We start from the raw sequence: 22,538 nt of genomic DNA, 5'->3' as shown, positions 1-22,538 counted from the left end.
TCCAAAGTGCAAGGTGCAAAAGTGCTGAATGAATTTAACATGCATCATAAATACATTTACAAAATACAAGGTCCATCCGATGGGAACATCAAATCGTCACAATTACAAAATCTCAAAGTCCATCCATTTATAAACTGAATCTTCACCGTCCGGAATACGTTTGAAACTTTAAAGTGCAAATGCTGGGTACAATGAAAAAAGGTGGTGGGTGGGGAGACTTGTGCAAGTTGTTTGTTCTTTCACGGTCCAGAGAAAGAATAATTATTTAAAAAACGCCGACGGGAGTTTGCAGGCAAATTGTTATTAACACGTTTCGTGAGTAGAAAAGACTCACTTCATCCTGGGCATAAAGATAATCAGACTGGAAGCACTGTAGGAGTAGAATAATTCAGTTACAAATTAGCCAACATGAAGCACAGGTAGCTCATAGGTGCACATATTTAAAACAACAGATAGTACGTAAGAAAACAGGCAATATTCCTGGTGTCATTACTTACTAGAACTAAGGTATGCCTTCTGATGTAAGAAAACAGGAGAAGCACTATTAGGTCACTGATTGCAGTGCTTTTTCAGAGCAGCCACACATCCCCTTCCACATATGCCAAAAGACACATAGTTAAAAACATTCTGTTTGAATTGAGACTTACTATTTAGGTTTCTCTGAGCACAGTCCGGGGGTGGGGGCATAAACATGCTTAGAGAACTGACTGGCTGCTACACCAGTGTGTCTTGAAGATATGCTGGTATAGTACTTCACTTCTGCTGTGCTGTGGCTGGTGTGGCACATCAGATCACTGCTTATGCAACCCTTTGTGCTAGTGAGAGAATGGGCAGGTCCAGTGATGTGGCAAGAGTTAGATGGAGCCCTTAGTCACCCCAGCCTGGGAACACCTCACAGAACTGCCATAAAGTTATGCTACCAAAACTCACAGCATAGCCCATCGGCATCCATGCAGTGGAAAGGGCAAAATATGCCTCTACAGGTTCAGTCCTACCCACAAGCCATGATATTGCAAAGAATGCCAACTATGGCCACAGCCAATCACACACATCCCCAGTGGTGTCCAAACATTCTCCAGTCATAGCCCTTTCCCACTACATAAACCTGAGCAAGGACCCCCTGTAGTTTAGGGTGGCATAATTGGATTCTATCTCTTAGGTTTCCAACTAGCACTCTTAGAGCACTTAGCACTTACATCCAAGGGGGGAGAGCAAAACTCCTTGCTTTGAGACTAACATGTCTCATTTCAGAATCCTTACAGGTATCTCATCTTTGAAGATGTACACCAGTGGAGCAGCCACACACTGATAGGTGAGCATGGGTTTGGAATCCAGCAGGCTCAGCCAAGGAGTCGCTGCCCATGTCCCCCTTCCCCCTCGCGCACACCCTGGGCACCCTTTCACAACGCAGGCTCCTATAGCCAAGGCTAGCAGTGTCTGTTTATGGGGGGAACCCAAGGCAGATCTACTCGGCAGTATGCCCCATGTCATGCTATGGGGCATAGTCCCAGGAAAGGGTACCTACAAGCGCTAGCTGTGATGCCAAGGGGTGTGTGTGTGATGTGGCCATGATACTAACAACCCTCTACCAGGCTATCAGCATGGTCCCTTGCCAGGGTGCCCCCCCCAGGTGGGGGCATGGGGTACGGTTAGAATTTGTAGGGGGGTGATTGGCAGCTTCTGCACAGTGCCCTATGGATCTGCTGTCCAAGCAACCATGGCACCTGTTGCCTTGCAGGATTGGAGCCCTATGCAGTGGAAGAAACAGATGGAATAAATACAGTTGAGGTGCAACCCATAAAGCAGACAAGTAAGTATTTGGATGGCTGTGACAAGAGGGGGGTGGAACCATCAGAGGGGTGGAACCGCAGACCCTACTGTGCCCCATCAACATGGCTGGAGTGGTCAGGACCACTGTGCTATTTGTCATCTGTTTGGCATTTGTGCAGATGGTGATTCAACAGGAAAGATACCTAGGAGGATGACATTCCTGGTGTGGTATGGACTGGGTGCAGTGACCAGTGTGGATCCCACCTCTCTTATATGGGGCTGCCATCCAACTGGTTCCAGCCCAGTTCCTGCAGTATCCTGACTCAGACAGCCATCTGTCTGGCAAGTCCACTCTGCTCACTGGCATGCTGTGTTAAGGAGCGCTCGGTTCATCTCCCCATGGCTTCCTAGAGCAGCTTACCAGAGGCGCTGGGGCCATATGGGAAACTTCATTACTATTTCACTGATGCTGTCCAATAAAGTCTCAAGTGATCTACAATTCTGTTCCTGTCTGTTTGTTGTTGAGCAGATAAGGATTGCTCCCTATCCCCTCCCACTCACAGCACATCATTCTTTGTCCCTGTCTGTTATTTCCCCATCATCATCATCTGTATCCTGATAACATCCTGCATGTGAAAGTAAAAGAATATATCAAGAGAGTACGAAAAATTCTGAAGTCAAAATTAAGTGGTAGAAATACAATCAAGGCCATAAATACATGGGCAATTCCCGTGATCAGCTATCCAGCTAGAATAATAGATTGGACACAAAGCGATTTAGAAAAATTGGATCGAAAAACATGAAAACTAATGAACATGCATCACTCTACACCCAAAAAGTGATGTTGACAGGCTATATCTACTACGAAAAATTGGTGGAAGAGGACTGTTACAAGTACATCAGGTAGTGTAAGAAGAAAAGAGAGGCCTGAATGATTACATGAGTAGAAGTACAGAAAAATTACTTCAGGCTGTGAAAACAGAGAATATATTTTAAACAACTGAAACAATGGCTGAATACAAGAAGAAACAGTTTGAGAATAGATTAAATGGCTGGAAGAACAAACCCTTACATGGGCAACATCTAAAAAATATTGAAGGAAAAAGTGACAACAGCCTAACTTGGGCATGGTTGAAGACGGGTACAATCAAGAAAGAAACTGAAGGTCTGATCTTCACAGCACAAGAACAAGCTTTGCAAATGAATGTTACGAAAGCCAAAATTCAGAAAATCAGTGAAAATCCAAAATGTTGACTTTGTCAGGAAAAAGATGAAACTGTGTCCCACCAGAAGGATGGTGGGGTACTTAGAAACGTTTAAACAATTTGGGATGATTAGTCGGTTAATAGGAAATTAGAGGTTAATTTAATTATTAGGCTAAGTGGAATGATCTATAGAGTAATAGAGTTGTACTGGGAGTAATTGTGAATATGAAATAATATAGTATGGAATAATATTTATGTATCTACCGCCTGGAGGTCCCTACACGGGTGATATCGGTGACAGGTTGTTGTATTCAGAATAAAACAATAAAGTATTTTTTTTTAAAAAAAGAAAAGAAAAACTGTGTCCCATCTTATCTCTGAATGCAGCAAAATTGCACAGACGGACTACAAAGCTCGACATGACAGGGTCGCAAAGCTGATTCATTGGTCATTGTGTAAAAAGTATAACTTGCCAGTATCAAAGAATTCATGGGAACATCAGGTGGAAAAGGTGTTAGAAAATGAACAAGTCAAGATCTTGTGGGATTTCAGAATTCAAACTGATCGGCACCTTGAACATAATACACCAGACATAACAGTCGAGGAAAATCAAAAAGTCTGGATAATCAACATTGCAGTTCCTGGGGATGCCAGAGTTGAAGAAAAAGAACAAGAAAAAATGATTAAATATAGAGATCTGGCAATAGAAACCACCCGACTATGGAAGAAGAATGCAACAGTAGTCCCCATTGTCATCAGGGCTCTTGGAACCATCTCAAAAAACTTTGCAAATCATATGGAAAAACTGCAGCTTTCTGACATAACACCTACAGAACTGCAAAAGATGGCGCTACTTGGAACAGTGTACATATTATATTACACCGATATCTGGTTGATACTTAGGTCTCTGGCGGAAACCTGTATCAGCTTTTAAGGCCAATCAATAATAACATGTGATCTCTGCTTATTGTTGATTGTGTTTCGGATAATTCAAATAATAATAATAATAATAACATTCAATTTATATACTGCCCTTCAGGACAACTTAATGCTCACTCAGAGCGGTTTACAAAGTACGCCATTATTATCCGCACAACAAAACACCCTGTGAGGTGGGTGGGGCTGAGAGAGCTCCAGAGAGCTGTGACTAGCCCAAGGTCACCCAGCTGGCTTCAGGTGGAGGAGTGGGGAATCAAACCTGGCTGTCCAGATTAGAGTCCCACACTCTTAACCACTACACCATAGTGCATCCTGGAATGATCTGCCTCTCACATCTGACAGGGTGAGCTCTAACTCAGGAGAGCTCATGCTGGGATCGATGCCAGTCTTCTTGTTGCCACTGGGCCTCTGTTTTGCTTAGCTGCAAAATGTAACATAGTCCAGCAACACCTTAAACACTGATACTGTGTATTTCCTCATGAGCTTTCATGTGATGCAGCTCACCTCTTCAAGAGACTGGCATGGCCACCCCTCTTCAGGGCTGCTGTGTGCTGCTCTCACAGGGAGCCACTGGGGGAGGTCTGAGGAGAGATGTGGCTTCTCTTGCAACAGAGGGGCAGGCCTGAGTCTCACACTTCACAGCACAGCTGGCATTTGATAGGCCCTGAAGGTTGAGAATGTGGGCATGTGGGGTGGGGGCTCAGAATGGATGGGGCACAAGAATGTGGCATGGAGGGATTGTGAAGAGGTGTCTCAGCCAAAAATATGCATATCCAGGGTGGCCCATAGGCTATCCTGTCCTGTTTCCCCTTTTGTGGTTTGCAGAGGCAAAATGTCAGCTCTAAAACTTTTGCCTGTCTCTGTACTCTCTCCATGTGGGGATTGAACCAGGAGTGATACTATCACAGTGCCTTTCTACTGAACCATAGCTGTCTGTGTACTGTTGTCTGCCTCATCCCATATGGCTGGTGGTGACGTCAGAGCTGCAGTGGAGTGCTTAATGCCTGATGCATCCCTCATTTACATCTGGCTTCTTGGCCCTGTGGTTACGTTCCTAGTGTGGGGTATGGGGTGAGTCTGTCTTTTGTCTTCTCTTTTTTTCTTTTTTAGGGGAAGGGTTTGTGTGGCTTGGAGCAGGGATGATTGCTGCTAGTGAGACCCTTGCCTGGGGACAGGTGTGTGTACTGTTTGCTGTGTGGGTGATCTTTCTGTCTGTGCTGGTGGGGGGACATTCAGGCTAGGTGCCTTTTGTTGGGACTATGCTGTCACTGGGTCTTTTCCTTTCTGTCGACTGGTGCTCCATGGAGGGAGGCATGGTATCGAGGGGCAGTGGCTACATAGACAGGAGGTGACTGGCTGCGTCTGTATGTGCCACGCAGAAGAATGTCATCAGGCACTGCTACATGATTGATGAATGTTACTGGGGTTGCTATAGACTCTGGAGTGCTTGCTATGTGGTCTGCAACTTGTGAAAAAGACATACTATCTTTTTCTTTCTGTGGTTGAGCAGACAGGGATCTGACCAATGCTGCCATTATGTCTGCATATGGGTGCCACCACCACAGCAGCCCATGTGCCTTCAGTGTCTGCTCCTTACAATCATTAATCTGTTTCCCTTTCTGTTTGCGATTGTCCATGGAAATATACTTCCATGAATTTTTCAGTTTGAGCAGATGATTGCAAACTAGCAACAAAGCCTGTTGTGGGAAAAAATACAGTGGGCTCTAGAAAGGGGAGGGTGGGCAGGCAAGCACTCTCTCCTCCTACATCACTGATCCTGGCCAGATAAAGGTGTGGGGGGGGCATAGCCACCTCCTCTGCACCTTATCCTGGCTGATTGAAAGATGGGTGGGCATTGACACCTGATCTGCACCTGTTCCCGGCCGGGTAAATGAGGGGTGGGCATAGCTTCCTGCTCCACACCTGATCCCAGCTGGGTGAAGGGGGGACGGACATTGCCACCTGCTCTACTCCTGATCCCGGCCGGGTGAAGGGGCGGGCCTTGCTGCCTGTTCTGCGCCTGATCCTGGCTGGGTGAAGCGGGGGAGGGCATTGCCACCTGCTCCGCTCCTGATTCCAGCGGAGTGAAGTGAGGGGATTGCTGCCTACTCCGTGCCTGATTCCGGCAGGTTGATTGGGGGTTAGGCATTGCCTCCTGCTCCGCTCCTGATCCTGGCTGGGTGAAGGGAGCGGGCATTGTCACCTTCTCCTTACCTGATTCTGGCCGGGTGAAGGGGGGCTGGCATTGCCACCTGCTCCACTCCTGATCCGTATCAGGTGAAGTTGGGGTGGGCATTACCTCCTGCTCTGCGACTGATCCAACCTGGGTGAAGGGAGATGGGCATTGCCTCATACTCTGCTCCTGATCCCAGCCAGGTGAAGGGGGTGGGCATTGACACCTGATCCTCACCTGATCCCAGCTGGGTGAAGGGGGTTGGGCATTGCCATCTGCTCCACTTCTGATCCCAGCTGGGTGAAAGGGTGCGTAGGCATTTCCTCCTGCTCCATGGCTGATCCTGGCCAGGTGAAGGGAGCTGGCATTGCGAGCTGCTCCATTCCTAATACCAGCTGGGTGAAGTCAGGAGGCAGGCATTGCCAGCTGCTCTGCGGCTGATCCCAGCTGGGTGAAGGCGGGGGCGGGCATTGCCACCTTCTCCGCTCCTCATCCGAGCTTGGTGTAGGCGGGGAGCAGGCACTGTTGCCTGCTCCACACTTGATCCTTGCCGGGGCTTCCCACTGTGGTGCACTCTCTGGAGTTCTGTCTGCCTCGTCTGGGCTTCCCTCCACAGCAGCGCCCTCTGGAGGCGCACCAGGGTAAGAAGTGAGTTGTCTTGAATACGCTTAGCCTTTTATATAGTAGGATTCATTGGGCAGTATCCCTGGTGTCATGGTATATAGTGTAATGGTGTAATATCAGTCGTTTAAAAAAAAAATTAAAATGGCAAGTGTGGCAAGCTGTTCAGAGTTTAACACCTGCCTAGGGAGGTGGTGAGCTCCCCCTCACTGGCAGTTTTCAAGAAGAGGCTGGATGAATACTTGTCAGAGATGCTTTAGGCTGATCCTGCACTGGGCAGGGGGTTGGACTAGATGGTCTGTATGGCCCCTTCCAACTTTATGATTCTATGAACTAGAATTGCAGGAATGCAATATGCAGCAACTTGGTTCCGTAGAAGCAGCAGCTATTGTATGACAGAAACTTAAATAACCATTTACTTAATTTATTGGTTTAATTCATTTATAATCTGCCTTTCTTGTTGAGAGTCAAGGTGGATTACAAATTTGAACCTTCTTGCCAATTAAGATCTGCTTCACCAGCCCTGCTTATGTTTGCCCTCATCTTTGGAGGTGAGCACAAAAACAGGGCCTTCTATATTGTTGGTTATGGTAATCACTTCTCAAATAAATTTGCCTTGCACCAAGCTCACGGAGTATTAGATGCCAGACAAAATATTCTTCGTTTTCTGGGCCTCTGATTGATTTGGTTATTATTTGTTGTATAACATTGCTTCTTTTAAATTTTCCAACTACAGATTTTTGCTCTGGTCTGTGGTTTGCTGGTCTCTGGTTCCACAGATTGGAACCTGCCTCAGGAGCTATGATAATAAGTGCAATAGCACCTTAAAGACCAACTAGATTTCTTTAAAGTGTTAGTGCCAGTTTGGTGTAGTGGTTAAGAGCACGGGACTCTAATCTGGAGAGCCAGGTTTGATTTTCCACTCCTTCACTCGAAGCCAGCTGGGTGACCTTGGGCTAGTCACAGTTCTCTGGTGCTGTCTCAGCCCCACCCACCTCAAAGGGTGTTTTGTTGCACGGATAATAATAACATATTTTGTAAACCGCACTGAGTGGACATTAAGTTGTCCTGAAGGGCGGTATATAAATCGAATGTTATTGTTGTTGTTGTTGTACCCAGTTCGTGCTCTTTGACTGCAGACCAACATGGCTACTCACCAGAAATTATGCTAAGGAGAATGAGGCTTAGATAAAAGTTTTCCCAGTTACACTTCTAGTTTTTGTAAAAATGAGAACTTTATTTACAGTGCTTATACCTGCTAAAAATTGTATCACTTCCAATGAATTACCAGTTTTTCACCTGCCTAAAAGAGACTGTACATGCTGTATAAACTCTCCATGTAAATAATAGATGATAACCCGTGGGAGACCTGCAAGGACTTAGAGAGGGCATCTCATTTTCCCCACTCACACTATTTCCTGTTTCCCTTCCCTGAAAGCCACCAAAACCCCTCTTTTCTTGCTTCTTTTTCCTCTTTCCTACCCACCAGCCAACCTACCTTTACGTGTCCTCCTGTCTTTCCCTTCTTCCATCCCCCTGGCAGCATCTACCTGGAAAAAACTATGCTCCAGTTGTGCAGTGGCAGTTCTCAGACCAGGCCTTGTTGCACAATGGAGAACCTACAAGGATTTGCATGGGGGCATCTCATTTCTCCTGTGTCCCCTTCTCTATGCTATTTTCTCTTCCTCTCCCCCTCCCCCACATAACCTTACCTTTCCTTACCGCCTTCTCTTTTTTCTACACACCCACCATGTAAATAATAGATGATAACCCGTGGGAGACCTGCAAGGACTTACAGAGGGCATCTCATTTTCTCCACTCACACTATTTCCTGTTTCCCTTCCCTGAAAGCCACCAAAACCCCTCCTTTATCTGTTCCCAATCTTCAGCTAAATTTATTGTTTATTCACTTCATTTATACCCCACTGTTTTCTACAATGGGAATCCAAAACAGGCTACATCATTTTTCTCTTCTCCATTTTATCCTCACAACACCCTGTGAGGTAGGTTAGGCTGACAAAGTGTAACTGGCTGAAGGTCACCCAGCAAGCTTCCACAGCAGAGTGGTGATTTGAACCTGGGTCTCCCAGATCTCAGCCTAAAAGTCTAACCACTATGCTACACTGGATTGGAGGGAGGGGCTACTGTTGAACAGCAGCAAACAGTAGCAGTCCTGGCAAATTGTATGGTAGCAAGTCTCCTTGTGGTTGCTAGTTGGCCTGGCTCCAGTGAACCCTCCCTCATAGCCAAAGCAGCTCTGGAAAGGGCCCTGATACCTCCATCTCCCTTTTAATAATAGAAGCCAAGTCTTCAACTGACAATACTGTTGTAGTTGATTAGTATTGGCCACAGATAGCATTTTTTCCTAAAGCTACAGGCATTGCTTCTATTATGGGGGTGAGGAAAGTATCCCCCCCCCTCAGATTTTAGATTATTTTGCAAACCTGAGGCTTTTCTCACACGTAGAAGGGTTTACCTTGTCTGTTCATGGCACATATCTCCAGATTTAAGCATCCGCCATTTTGGCTATGTTGGGAATTAGATATATTGATTGATATACTCAATTACATGCCAGCCAATATTTTAACAATTCTAACAACTTAAGCAGAATATATACATTGTTTTATAGTTTTAAAAATGCAATCAGAAAGTAATCTGAACCATGCTAATTTGCTTTGTCATTTTCAGTTTCTGTGGTAGACTCAACTCTTGCCAGAATCCAGGGCATTTTTGGCCCTAAGATATTTGCATGAGAAGCTATGTTCTGAAGGCTTGCCAATTACCAGTGTTAATGTTCACATGATGGTACTGGACTAAACAGATGGAGGACATCAGCTCTTATCAACCTCATAAAATGTGACAGGTTTATTTAAGAAGAAGGTAGAAACTGTAATGGCCCTCTCATTCATGATACATGTTTTGGTCACTGCTGTTTGATGAGACTTCAGTAATGCACAAGATACAAGTATCCACAAATTATACTCAGGAACATAATTTAGAGCTCGCTAAAAACATAAATTAATTCTGTACATGTCTGGAAATAGATGTGTATTGACCCACATTTTACACATATAGCAACAAATGATAACAAACCATTTATATGATTGCTAGCATAAGCTAGTATATCTCTAACTTACAAACATTTACACCGTTTCTCTGGGATTGCTAATAACGATAGGTCAACTGTCACCAAATTTTGGGCATTCGGTGTAACTTACATACTATGCACATGCTAAAATACCATGTTGGTTTGCATTCTGGTTGAATTGTTTTCATTATAATTGAGCGTATAATTGGTGTTCTAATTAATCAAAAATGTGTTATACCATAACTGCAGTTTTTTTTTGTTGTTGTTCATTTAGTCTTTGAAATATTCCTTCCAGACCAAGGACCGTTTGTGCTTTGTAATGGAGTATGTTAATGGAGGAGAGGTAAGTCAGACAATGAGAAATCAGTGGAACTGTTGCTGTCTTAACCCCCACCCCCAAATATTGAATTATCTTTATAGGGGTTGTATTTTCCACCATCCAGAGCCAAACTACGTGTGATTTGTCATTAGAACTCCAGCTAGGGGAGTGCCATGTGGATCAGGAGCAGAAACAAAAGAGAAACAAGAAGATAAGGTCCCTGACTTGAGGAATTTACCGTTTAAAATTTGTTATAAGCGAAATAACAAAGGGAGGACAGGAAAGTGGAGGTGGTGATAAACAACACAGGAATATAAATTCATTCCATTCACACATACTTAGTCTTAATTTCAGTTAAACCAAGTGTTCCAAAGTACTGCAACCTCAATCTGTACTATGCACCTCTCCCGCCAGCTTCTTCATAAGGCCAAATTACATTTCTTATGTTCTGATTAGAAATCTAGTTTCAAGTGTAGTTTGGCCCTGGTACCATTTTGTTAAAATTAAAGCCATAATATTAGTCTCTCGGGGTACATTCCACTTCCTTGACATATCCAGTCTACCCTTGAGCACTCCTCCATACTTAGAAATCATTACTGTCAAACTTCTTCCCCTCTCATCAAACTTCTGCCTATTGAAAGCTGTGCTACTGACATGGATGCATGCATCCACCAGTATGCATATGAGATGGGCTCTAGTTTTGAGTTTTCTCTCTCTCTGTTTTCAGTTTTATATTGCGCTCTTATTGAGTAGCAAAAAAGTAGTTACAACAAACCTCTCTTTTTTGATCTAGCCCTTCACCTTCTTGGTGAATAATGCAGTCCTACAACACCTTTTTAAGTCCATAGAAAGGGAACTTTGAAGAGTATAATAGATTGCACTATAGGTCTCTAAATATTAGGCAACTGAATACTGCAGATGGAAGTGAAAAATACCATTTTGGTTAATTTCAATAATTTTATTTTGTTTAACTTTTTATTTTAATTAATTCTGTTAGGCTGTTGTATTGCCATTTTTGGCTTAAACTTTTTTTTTCTCAGAATCAAGATTAAAGTTAGTAACAGTCATTGTTAATTGTTTCTGTTATAGTGCATATATACTATTATGCAATTACTCATGCACAATTATATACACACATTAATTAAAACAATTATTAATGTAGTTGCAAAGAAAATGTAACTTCCAGAAAAAGAAATTCTTTACAAGTGTCTGCTGCTTTGTGTGTATGTGTGTGTGTGAGTGGGGGGGGGTATTCCTTGAGTTGGGGATTAAGTCACAGGGTCACTTGCAATGTCTGATGGTTATTTTCATGCATACAATTCCTTTTGGTTTGCTACAAGATAATGAAGTTGTTTTGCAAAGCCTAGTCGAAACTAACCCTGGTAAATGTAAGTGCCAGTGCAAATGTTGATGCCTCATAGGTCATGAGAAAACCAGAATTGTTACACCAGCACAGTAATTATGAGCAGATTTGGTGACATGTCACGCAAAAGCCAAAATATATATACTGAAGAAAAAATTACTATGATAATCCTAATAAACTTTACTGTGCATAAACAAGTCTAATAAAGCAGTCTGTTTAATTTTTGACAAAATTCTAAGTGTGTATACAACTGTACTGCGGTAAAAATATGTTTGCAAAAAAACTTGTATGGTAGTAATTTGATCTGAAAAATCAAGATTAAGGTGTCCATCAAGTGGCAGAGGAATGGCCAGGGTTTATTGTTAACTATATATTATTAAAAACTCAGTTGTAATAGAAGATAGTACTATTCTGATAACTTTTAAGAACAGCATACACATATTTCAGATGAATTCTAATACAAAGAATCATATATCTGGACTTGGCTGGATGTTGCTGCTGATGTACAAGGGTTGACACTTCGGTAGTAAAATAACTAATTCCTGATATCAGGCAAAATATATGCACGGAAGGGAAATTGTAGGGGAAGTTCAGGTGGAGAAAGTAATCACATGCAGTCCTTGGTTTAAAAGACAGGTTATTATTAACATTGTTTAAGAGAAGGATGGAGAAAGAACTCTGTCTATTGCCAGCCAGAAATAGACCGTATTTTTCACTATGTTGGCTTTCTGCACAATGCAACATTCTTCACGTGAAAGACAATTTCTGCATATCCAAAGGGAACTTTCACTTAGTAGTAAAGTAGTTCTCCACATCTGTAATTAGAATCACACACAAAAGGCACACAATAACAAAATCTAGTAGTTTTATTGCAAAAAATAATTTTTGAAAATGGAGGGGAGGAATGTAGGGGGGGAAAGTACAGAATGATGATGATGCATTTTTTTCCTCTGGTAACTGAAGGTTAAATGGGTAGCAAGCAGAATGCCTTAAACAAGATTGGTATATTGATTAAAACGCTGATTTAACAGCTCGTTTTTTCCCCTTGGAAACCTGGAAAAGATAAGCCAGCTGCTGTCTAAGAGTGCTGAGTGTCCACTGAGAGTACACTATCTATCATCACAATATGGTGATGAGAGGTGTTTTATGTTTGTGTTAATTTCCCCCACTAAATCAGTAATTATTGCAATCCTGTCCCTGCTGTTTACCCTGCAGCTGTTTTTCCATTTGTCGAGAGAGCGGGTGTTCTCTGAGGATCGCACACGTTTCTATGGTGCAGAAATTGTTTCTGCTTTGGACTATCTGCATTCTGGAAAGATTGTGTATCGTGATCTCAAGGTAAAAAAAAGAAGTAATCAAAATTTTGGTTTTGAGAGACTATTGGGACAAATACAAAGTAATTATAAAGTTATTCTGTTTTGAGAAAAGTAGAGAAGGAATATATGCTTTTGAAACCCAACAAAATACTGAACATTCAGTTACATACAGTAATTTCTGGACCCAGCCATTTGTTAAATAGTTTCTGAAAAAAGCACCAGTAAAAGGAGATTCATAAATTACATTAAAACTTGCTTCATTAAAAAATCTAAAAGCACAGAACAAAAATATTACAGTTATTACCAAGCTCCATAAGCTGTGAAGGGCATGAAAATAGGAGGTTAGACGTGTATATGTTTAATGGCAAGAGGGAAGTATTTTGCTTTACATTGTCTTTATTTCATTCAGGAACATGTTAGTCTACTCTGTTCAGTCTTTCTATTCAGGAGTCACACAGCAGTGATATACTAGAAAATGTCAGTTTTCTGTCATTATTCAAGAAGATTTATTTATTCTTTTGCACAGAACACTAATCTGACATTAAAAATTACAAATGTTCAGAAAACAGTTAGGGGATGTTTTAACACACCTATGGAGTGACTGCAGAATGGGAGTAAGCTCTTCACAGCCTTGGTCCAGCAGCAAACCTACAGGGCCACCTCTTTCCATATGTTCCACAGCAGCTTCGCTCATCTGAACAGGGTCTCCTGCAGTTGCCACTCTGCACATGAGCAAGATCAACAGCTGCCCATACACATGCATTCCCTGTGGTGGCCCCCACCCTATGGAACAGCTGACCTCAGGAGGTCAGGAGAGCCCCCATTCTCCTGGCTTTCTGCAAATGATGCAAAACTGAATTATTCAAAAGGGCTTTTTTATTCAGATAGGAGACCTGTACTGTAAGGAGGTGGTCTCGAAGAGATGTTTTGCTAAAGAGAGAGAGACCATGGACTTTACTACTATGTGCTATGTGATAATAATAACACACTTTGTAAACCACTCTGAGTGGGTGTTAAATTGACCTGAAAAGCAGTAAATAAATCGAATGTTGTTGTTGCTATTATTATTATTATTGTTGTTGTTGTTGTTGTATACTGTCTGTTACTTTAAGTATGATCTTACTGGGTAGTTCTATATTGTTTAAAGTCAGTCTTAGAATTGCTTATGCTCTGTTTCAATATTTCTTCAACTCTATATTGGATTTCGCTGATGTTACGTTTTTGTAAATTTGCATTTATATAGCCTATGACATTTTCTACTGAAATGTCCTTAATGTTGACTGTACTAATCTCACACTACGTAATCCACCTTGAGTCTCAGTAAGAAAAGTGGACTATAAATGACATAAATAAATAAAAAGTTCAAAGAACTTTTCACCGGTAGAATCTAATGTGAGAGTGCTAAATTAGAATTCATTCACAAGGGACTATAGGTGTTAATAATCACTCCTTTCCAGTTAAGTCTTTCCAGCATCTCATTTCATCCTGCATTAGATGTGATGTTTATTCTGCTCTGCTGTTGTTCCTTGAGAGTGTTTCACACTGCTCTAGAAGAATTGGTTTTTGTTTGGTTATTATCTTACACCAGCTTCTCTTTTTAACATTCTTCTGGACATTTTACCAAACTAATGGATGTGCACTTCTGTGCAACTGAAGAAGTGAGCTCTGCACTGATTCACAAAAACTCATGCTGAAATAAATGCTGGGCTCCTGTTGAACTCTTTGAAAGAGCAGGTTCAGAGTTAATGGTGCTGTGGGGGACAGTTCTGCTTCTCTATTATCTGGTGGTATTTATAGGCAGGGTAACCTTTTTCATCCCTGCCTGATGTGCCAGCTTCACCCACTACTGAAACAGAGAGATCTGTCTACTCTTTGGCATGTCTTGAGCACTTCCAGATTAGACTATTGTAATGTACTCTATGTGGGGTTTCTCCTAAAGACAGTTCAGAGACATCAGTTAGTCTAATATTCTGCTGCTTGTCTTTTGTCAGATGTGAGCTAGAGGAAGTATGTAACACCTATCCAGCAATTTTACTGATTTCCTTAATTTGTAATAACCTGCTTTTCTCCCCAAAGTATAAGGAACTTGGAGGAGAAAGGTAGGGAGAAATTAAGTAAATCAATCTCTCCTCCATTTTATCTTCACAACAACCCCTGTTAAGAGAGTGTGCAACAGGCCCAAGCTCACCCAGTGTCTATGGCAGAGTGTAGATTCAAACCTGGATTTCTTGTATCCTAGTCTGACACTAACAAGTATATTGATTTATTGTAGCTTAAGCTTTCGAGAACCGTAGCTCTCTTTATCATGCTACAATAAATTCGAAGGTGCTACTGGACTCCTTACTATTTTGCAACTACAGACTTACACGGCTAACTCCTGGATCTAAGATTTAAGATTATCTAATACAGCCATACTCTGAATTCCTTCACAGGAAGATACCATAGCTATTAGAGGCAAAACTTTTCATGTGATTCCAATGTCATGGATCTCCTCTTGCTGAGTCACTTACTGCTATTAAGAAGAGTGCCATCACTGGTTTTATTTATGACGTTTATCTGCTTATCTGAAATGGGTTCTGATTCTGCTGGTATATTTAATCATTTTAATTAATAGCTGTGAATCTGATTTTAATTGATGACTTAATTTATTATTTATTTGTTTGTTTTATTTGACTTATATCCCACCCTCCCCACGAAAGGGCTCAGGGCGGCTCACATAATGAAGTGTCATGCTGCTGCAACAATGTTTTGGGGGGTATATTACTTGTAACTGTTTTGGCATTTAAAAAGGTATAAAATGCCTTGAATATGTTTATATAAAGGTAGTTATAAATCACACAAAATAAATAAAGTTTGAGTCTGAAGACAATCAAGTATAACTGGGTTCCTGTGATGGCACAGCTGCTATATGTGAGGAGATAAACTTTTTTTCTGGCAGTCTGTTACTTCAGTATGCAGGTGGAGTTTATGTAGAGAGATTTTTCCACATAAAAAAACCTATTGCCACATAGAAAATTAGCATATCAGGAGGAAAGCTAAGCTAAAACCCTGCTTCCTGACATCTGTTTTTCTCCCCATGTGTAGGGATTTCATTTTTTTATATGCAGGAGGATTTAATAGTATCAAATCTCACCTCAAGTGGTAAAATCCAGAAAAAAGTTTACCTAATCCTCCTCTGTTTTTTGCAGCAATTAGACCTTAGTTTTAGAAACTTTTCAGGAACTGACAATTAAGTTCTTGCTTGGAATTTTCTAATACAAAGTCAATCTCTAACTAGGGAGTTGGATTCAGTGGATAATTTCCACATGCACAAGCAGAGGGGTGATTTTTGCTGATTTCCCCTCCCATGGCAGACCTTTGACTCCCCCTTTATGTTGTTCCATGGCATTTTGGAGTGCAGTGGGAAGGGAGGCAATGAAAATGTAATCTGTAGATAGAAATTCTTTCTGACAATGGAAACTTTCCTGTGGAGCCAAGCCGAGGTTGCATTTCATAGATCTTTTGCACAAGTGGAGGTGCTTTCCTCTGGTGGAAAAAACCTTCCACCAGAGGAAAGAGCCTGATGACAGGCTCTTCTGTCATCACAAGAGTCTGTTGCATCAGGGGAAGCATCTTTCTGCTGTGAAGAAAAGCACTTCTGCTAGTACAGTGGATCTTTGGTGTCTAACCCAGTAACTCCAAATTGAACAATATCAGGATTTTCAGAAGGGAACTTAGTGTGAATCCCAGACTGCAGATGAATTAACACAGTTGACGTAAAGCGGAATGTGTTGCAGCATGGACCGTTCAGTTTAAGGGATATTTTCAGTGCTATCAGAAGTCAGTTCTAGACTTGGAGGGCAAAATGAGAGAACACCCTGGAGAACCATAATTGTATCGCCTGTCTTTTCACATTTATTAATAAAGCAACTGGAGGATGGAACCCTGAATTTGACTGGCACTGAGGCACTGGGAAAGCACCATTTCCCCAATGTACAATGCAGTCTTAAAGAGAGTTGCACTCCACTTAGTCCATTGATGTCAGTGGGCTTAAAATCAGGTAACTCTGCTTTGGCTTGCACTCTTAAACCCCCCACACCTGTACCCTCCAAAAACCCACAGACTGCTATTTTCTTTGATAGTGAAAATAAGTAAATATTTCTGATAGCATAAGTATTTTTACACTCTCCCTTGTATCAAATCTGTCTGAGGAAGGAAGAAAGAGCTATCAGAATCTTCATATATGACACAATTCAAATATGTTTGGCATCTTAAGGGGGTTAAAAGAGTTTTGATATGGTACAAGTCTGCTTGTACTATTTAAACACAGACGAAGATTACTGAGGGGATTCACTAACCAGTTATCAGCTAATATGAGCAGAGTTTACATAGCCTAGACAAGAATATGTTATAGGATTGCCATTAAATCCTGCCTTAAGCACAATTTTGGGGAACATGGGAGATGATTTGCATAAATCAATTGGGTGGGTCAGATAGCAAAGAGCCCCTTCTTTCTCTCATTCCACTAAGAGTTGAAAGAGCCTCTGGATCTAGAGCCAGGTCAAATACACCCTCTGACACCATACTTTGCAAGGCCTTTTCTTGGCCTCAGAATATGCAGAGGGGAGAGGGGGTTCTATTTTACTGTTGGCCTCTAACTCTCATCTAACTCTCTCTTAGGGCTTTCCTTGCTGATCAGCCTTAGGGCCTTTTATGGGAGGCACTGGATGTGTGCTGGCCCAGTAAGCCTCCCATTCTCTCGTGGTGGTGAACTATCCTCATGAGACACTCTGACTTGGTGGGATGCTACAGACTTGATCCAATCCTAACAAGGCCCAGTTGCTGCTGCCAAAATTAGGTAGAGAAAGGAATCCTGTGGAAATCTGGCATTTAAACAAGGTATGCAGATATTGACATGGAATTCATTTGTGAGTTTTGCCCATCCTTCTACACTGATATTCCTTTCCAAATATTGTTGAGTATTGAAGCTTAGTTGGCAGAGCTTCACAAGAATCGTTATTCATAGACTGGCAAGGACAATGACGTCTATAGTCTTTTTAATTGGCAGAACTTGGTTTCCTCCCTTCTACAATTCATAATACAGCCAAGAATATAATGGAAGTATTAAAATGGTATTATTTGATATTAGGAGACCTCAATTGTTTTCTTTAAGTGTATCATACATTTTTAGATATTGAAAGGAATGTTTCAAGTTTCAAGTTTGCAGTTGCACTGATGTACATGCAGGAAGCCTGGCAATACACATCAGAATCTCACTGTCAGTGATGTGCAGAACATGGAACATCTTTTTCTTATTATCTAGTAGAATTTATTTAGTTAGTTTAGGTGGGCAGCTGTGTTGGTCTGCAGTAATTGGTCTACAAACAGTGACTGTAGAAGGGAGCTCTGACTCTCAAAAGCTTACACTCTGTAAATCTTGTTGGTCTCTAAGTGCCAGTGGACTCAGATCCTGCTGTTTTGTTTGTTTGGTTGGTTGGTTGGTGGTATTTATAGTCTGCCTTTCTCACTGAGACTCAAGGCAGATTACACTCTGAGTCAGCATAGTTTTAAAGATATTTCAATAACCAGTGTAATAGAGTATATAAACACAAATTTACAAAGATTTAAAACCAGCAGAAACACAATACAGAGCCGAAGAAATGCTGAAACAGAGCACAAGCAATTCTAAGCCTGACATATTAAACAACACAGAAACTACCCAGTAGGGTCATACTTACAGGTTACAGCAACAGACAGTATGCAGCAGTAAAGTCTGCAGTTCCCACCCCCTTTCCAATGCATCTCCTTGAGACCACTTCCTTACTATAAAGTCGTCCCATATGAGTAAAACTGAATAATTCAGTTTTGCATAGTTTGTGGAAAGCCAGGAGGTTGGGAGGTTTCTTGACCTGTTCAGGTAGGCTGTTCCATAAGATGGACGTTACCACAGAAAATACCATAGCACAGTATATCTGCTCATCTTTTCTATCAATATCATGGGCACATTGTAACAGAGTAGATAATATTTTACTATTGATAAAGCATTATTGCAAGTCTTGACAAGGTTGGAAAGTATGAGGTACAATTTTGATGTACAGTGAAGTGTCCATAAAAGGATTTTATTCAGAAAGGAATTCTTATCTCTGCACTACAGGGCAAATTATACGTTGACATTTAAGCAAATTGTCTACATGGAAACTAAATGAAGAGGTTGATGTTTTCCATACATTTTTCTGCATAGCAGAAGCATGATCTACTGAGTTGGAATCAGTTGCCCAACTATTTCCATAACTAAAATTTATCCACACATAAATGTATAACTGTGCTGATAGAAACATATTTATTTATTTATTTAGATTTCTATTCTGCCCTCCCCACGAAGGGCTCAGGGCGGATTTGGGATCTGTCTGAGGACAATATAGTATAGTGAAACCTTTGACTATGCCAGCATTTTAAAAAGGTATTTGGAGTAGACAATATAACAGTATATGACCTCTCCAGATACATGTGCATGTTAATTTCCCCATAGTTTGTCTAGGTTTGGATATAGCAACTAGAGGAAAAGGTATCATTTGCATAATGACAAACCTTTTCCTGCAGCATCTACCTGGATCAGAAAATTCTGCCCATGTATCAGAGTGCAAAGTATCAGCCCAATGTTAAATATTTTTTTAAACACAGAAAGAAATGTAGACATGGATTTGAATCTGCACAGATACAATTCTTAATGCTCATACTTAATGCTCACGCTCAATGCTCAGAAAAGCCATAGTCTCTGGAAATAGTCTGTCTACCATAGGCTCTCCGTTGTCCTAGCAAAATTATGTTGTATGACTCTTTATTAGAGATAGCTTTTCTAAAGGTGAGAAAGAGAAGTCTAGAGAAAGGCCTAACACCTAGATTCTACTGTGGAAATTGTTTGGTTTATATGTGTTTCCATATCCAAAAACTAATGAAATTTCCTGAACCTATATTTGGTGAATTCCAGCTATTCTGGAGTGAAATTTGCAGCATATATTAGGCCTCATTTTAAATATAGATAAGCCTTGAGCAGGTCATGCAGCACTGTCCATAATTTCATCAGTCCATGAGATACTGTAGAGAAATTCACACATCACATGAGGCTTACACTGGCCCACAGGACTTGCTGACAGATATTCTAGTTCTATCTAGTTCTATTTTGGTTGTGATTTGCCAGATAGAACCAAAGCAATGACTGAAATTTGAGTTGACCTGAATTTCAGTGATAGCCTGAAACAGAATTTATCTAAAAACAGTAGTAGCAATTGTCTACTATCCATTCACTCATGCATTCACTTTATATGTCCCCTCTCCAAAATTTCAGATAGTGCATACTATTCATATAAACATAAACACATATTATCGTGAATGGTAGCTCATATAGGGTGCCAATGCTGCAGTGGAGGATGCTGGTGGCACAACAGCGTTACATCAATTCTGGGGAAAATGCAGAAGTGACATTGTTCCACCCTTGGAATCTCTATGATAATACCATAAAATTTCTGGTAATTCCTAGAGGAGAGTGTTGTTGCTTCCAGGTTTTCCCAGAAGTGACATAATGCCATCACACTGGTGCCGATTTTTAAAATTATTTTTCACCTTGGTGGGCATTAGAGATTGCTGTCTATTGGAGATTGCTGGAATGTGCTGATGCTCAGAGGTTAAAATTCTAGTTAAGACAAAGGATGTGAAACTAGTTTTACAAAATGCATTTTAACTGAAAGCACAGCTGCTATAGCAGGTATTTCATCAAAATGTTGATGGCTAATGGGGAAAAACAGCCTTCTGGAGATATAGGGAGTGTCACACCACAATAACAGGCATATAAAATCCTAGAACTGCGTGGAAAATTCAACCAGATAGAGGGATGAGGTTTGAATAGATCTAAAAGAAGGGATCTGCCTTTTATGAAAGAAAAAAGTTGGAAAAAAAGATGCCATGCAGGGCTACTGAATGGAAAGTAGAGGCTTGAATTTGTCTCATAGTCATAATCATCAGAGGAAGTAGTTAAATTCTTATATACTTTCTTATTTTCAACTTTAGAATAGATTTAGATTTAATGTAGAAAAGGAATGTGTTTCTTTAATCCTTTGTTTAGTTTCTGTAAATAGATTTTTACTTGCTCAATATTTTTCCATTTTCATAAACAGTACTGTGCTAAGTAAACACTATTTTTTTCCAAAATTCATTTTTATATGATTTTGTTGTTTTTGTATACCCCAAGAATCACTCTACTTTGTCTGTGCTTATTAGGTAACTAAAAGGAGTTTAAGGAAACCCTGGATCTATAATTTCCAGTCAAAGCTTATCTCTAAGAAATGTGCTTTATGCTCATGTAAATGACAAGGGACAAGTGCATGGAAATATATTAGAAGAAGGATATTGCAGGGTGAGGGGGAGATGCCTTGAAGTGGTGGAATACCCAGTATGACTAAACCTGTAGATCTTTACTTTCTCCTTTTGGTGACACTAGAAAAGTTTTTACTCTATTTTGTGGATGATAGAATTCCAGCACAATATTTAAAGAGAGTTACACCCATCTAAGCTCATTAACTTCAATGGACTTAAAAGGGTGTAACTCTGTTTAGGACTGCACTGCAAATCTGGAATTCATATAATTAAAGTTTGGATGACTAGAAATTCCTCATCCGGGCAAACCTAAGAAGTCGGTAAAGCTATTTTACTACATATACATACATACATGCATGTTTGTGTGTAAAAAGCTAGATTTAAGAAGGTGGCGGCAAATAACAATATGTATTAGGATGGCTGTGTCAGCCAGGTCTTTGATGGATGGGAAAACCAGTAGAATTCATACTGGGAGGATTACCTGTCACATACTGGATTATGCCATGGTATGATTAGTTTGCCTTATATAAACAACCAGTTCCTCCTGTCTTTGAATGCAGGCTGTAGCATCATAACTAATATTTAGATTACATTAAAATTCCAGTTACAATGCTAATTAAGTATGAGTCCTAGAATTGGCAGGGATCCTGTAGGCCTTCTAGTCCAATCCCCTTTGCTCAATGGAGAAACTGGACAAACATCTACTGAAGATATTGTGTTAAGGAGAGATAATCCACCCTTGGGTAGTTTGGGAACAGCCCTTACTCCTCTACACAGTAGTAACATCTTTTATTTTTGGAGTCCCATTCACAATGGTACTATTACAACACTGCAGAGGGTATGGAATAATCTTTCCTTTTCTTCTGGCTAATCAATAATTCAGGCTTGCTAGTCATCTATAAAATAGAGAAGGACAATGTAATCTGCTCTGGGTTCTTATTGGAGAGAAAGTTGAGGTATAAATGAAATAAATATGTACTAATGTATTTCTTCTATGTAATTCTTCATGGTTTCAGTGCTTTGCACTGCATCCCACAATACTTTGGAGTTCTCCACATATGTTCATGTTTACATCCTCTTCCTCTCCAGGGGGTTCTTTTATTGGTCATTATCCTGTGGGTCAGCTGAACAGTATTAACAACACTTGAGAAATTAAAATGATAAAGATGGAGATTTCTTCCATCCATTGGTCACAAGGTGTTCTTAGAATGAAAGGAGGGCAGAAAACTTCATTTTAAGGAATTATTTAAAGGAATTTCCTAACGAACTTGAATGTGTTTGTCTTAATCTTGAAGAACTACAGTCACATGCAATCAAGCCTATTATAATATTTATAATTCTGAACAATACTCCCAAAATGTGGATCATAAATCTACAAAATGGGCCATGCACAGA

The 22,538-nt window shown here is 40.9% G+C and overlaps 1 protein-coding gene across 1 annotated transcript in view; it reads left to right on the top strand.

Annotated features, from left to right (window-relative positions):
- Nucleotides 1-22,538, top strand: part of AKT3 (AKT serine/threonine kinase 3) — a 378,228-nt gene that overhangs the window by 295,565 nt on the left and 60,125 nt on the right. The window contains exons 8-9 of the mRNA XM_054979040.1: nucleotides 10,071-10,139; nucleotides 12,694-12,816. Of these exons, the coding sequence (XP_054835015.1) occupies nucleotides 10,071-10,139; nucleotides 12,694-12,816 (192 nt within the window). The remainder of the gene's footprint in view (nucleotides 1-10,070; nucleotides 10,140-12,693; nucleotides 12,817-22,538) is intronic.

This window comes from Eublepharis macularius, chromosome 1 (assembly GCF_028583425.1).
Source record: "Eublepharis macularius isolate TG4126 chromosome 1, MPM_Emac_v1.0, whole genome shotgun sequence".
Taxonomy (NCBI): domain Eukaryota; kingdom Metazoa; phylum Chordata; class Lepidosauria; order Squamata; family Eublepharidae; genus Eublepharis; species Eublepharis macularius.
The sequence above is the reverse complement of the archived record's forward strand: the minus strand, read 5'-3'. Positions and strand labels throughout refer to the sequence as shown.